Raw genomic sequence first — 2,077 nt, forward strand, 5'->3', positions numbered from 1 at the left:
CATCTGCATTATGAAGGTTATTAATGAGTCTTCCTCTTGGGTGGGAATGTAAAATGGTATAACCACTGTGGAAAACAGTCTCTTGTTTCCTTTAAAAATTGAAAATGGAAATACTGTTTGATCCACCTGTTCTACTTACTGTTGTGTAACATCAAATCAGAACCAACCCATAGGTAACCCTTTGGTGGGTTTTCAGAGGCATTTACTTGCATAGGAGGACATTGCCTATCTTTTCCCCTGGAGCACCTCATGGATTTGAACCATGTGCCTTTGGGATTGCAGCACAGCTTCTATTCCATTACTAGGCATATAACCTAAAGAGCTGAGACAAGAACAGATACTTCAACATCGTTGCTTATTTCAGCATGTATTCACAGTAGCAAGGAGTTAAAAACAACTAAAGTGTCCATCATCAAATGAATGAGAAAGAGGATCTGTGGTCAAGGATCACGATGTTAAAAGACAATCAAGAATCTGGGAAAAATTACTTAACGTGAATGAATCTAAAAGTCATAACACTGAGTGAAATGAGTCAGTCACTTTGGACAAATATTTTTTCAGACCAGTATTATAAAAAGCCAAAGAACGGTTTACATACAGAGAAATCATACTAGTGTGATTTCAGGGAGGAGGTAAGGGGGAGTAGAAAATGAATTGATAGTGAATGTTTATTAATACGAGTGAAAGGAAAGACAGTATGGTAGGAGTGGACAGTCAGACACTGTAGGCATTGTAGTTAATGTTATGTAACAGTGTACATGAATGAGTGAGTGAAAAAACAATATGCTTTATAAACTTTCACTTAAATCACAGTAAAAAATTGTATATACGTTCAGAAAAAACAGTTTTGGAAATTGATAAAGTATTGATAGGAATCAAAACTGATTTGACAGCTATAAGTTTTGAAATGAAATTATTAAAAATAGCACTTACTATGTAAGAATGCTGAACAGGGAAATATCCCCTTAGTTCTAAGATGGTATTTCCAGGGAACACTGATGGCATAGTGTTGGTCTAATGTATTATGTGCCAAGCTGCCAACACAAAGGTTGGTAATTGAATCTCCCAGCTGCTTCTCAGGAGAGAGAGAACACAGACTCATGTCGTTAAGGTTTATACCTTTAGAAACCCAAGGACAGGTTGGCCTCAGCTTCCAGCCACTTGAAGACAGCACTTTGGTGTGAGTTTTATGGAGAGATTTCTAGAATGGAGTGACTTTCTTTGCAAGTTTGACTTAAAATTAGTTTTAAGTAGCATAGAATAGGTTTGATTTTGCTTCTATTAAATATATAGATGTTTTAATGGAGCTGTTAAAATGTGTATATGTGTGTGCACATGTATGTTGTTAAAAGAGTTAGCATTAGTGCTGCATTTAAGTTGGTGTTTGGTAATTCCCGTGACATAACAATACTTTTTTGTTTAGCTTCCATGTGGTGGCCTCAAAGGGGAACCTTGAGTGTTTGAATGCCATCCTTCTCCATGGAGTTGACGTCACAACCAGTGACACCGCAGGTATGTTTTCCTCAATTACAAAAGGGGCTGCTAATGTTTTCAGTCAGAACTAAATGTGACTTAGAACGAGACACCCTTAGTTTTCATTTTTTAAATAGTTGAGAAAAGGTTTAATTGTAAGGTAACGCTGTGAGGAGAGGTCAAGTTAGTTACAGGGAATTTAGGAGAAAGGATTGCTGGACTGACTAGCAGATGAAGCCCTGAAATCTAGTGTTGAGTCTCGGGAATGTGTCAGAATCCTAAAGTCTCTGATTTTGAAAAAACCATTAAGGGCCATCTGGTTTGAATTTATGTCCTGTTCCTATCTGAACCCTCATTGTCATGAAGTCATTGGTAGTACATTTCTTGGGATGGAGAGCTGACTCATAACAACCGCAAAAATGATGCTAACAAAACTACCTGACAATTGTCTAACACTTTTGAAAGTACTCTGTGAGCTCCAGGGTCTTTCATGAAATAAGTAGAAGGCAGAGTCCGTATTCTTTTAACCATTATGTCTTGCAAGGAAGGAAATAGAGTTAACACAGTCTATATTTAGTTAGGTATATTTAAAAAAAAATAATTT

General features: G+C 36.8%; 1 protein-coding gene across 1 annotated transcript in view; it reads left to right on the forward strand.

The window, feature by feature from the left end:
- UACA (uveal autoantigen with coiled-coil domains and ankyrin repeats) overlaps positions 1-2,077 on the forward strand; it is a 62,735-nt gene that overhangs the window by 16,782 nt on the left and 43,876 nt on the right. The window contains exon 4 of the mRNA XM_006888345.1: positions 1,424-1,512. Coding sequence (XP_006888407.1) covers positions 1,424-1,512 — 89 coding nt within the window. The remainder of the gene's footprint in view (positions 1-1,423; positions 1,513-2,077) is intronic.

This window comes from Elephantulus edwardii, unplaced genomic scaffold (genome assembly GCF_000299155.1).
Source record: "Elephantulus edwardii isolate Elephantulus edwardi_28Jun2011 unplaced genomic scaffold, EleEdw1.0 scaffold00066, whole genome shotgun sequence".
NCBI lineage: Eukaryota > Metazoa > Chordata > Mammalia > Macroscelidea > Macroscelididae > Elephantulus > Elephantulus edwardii.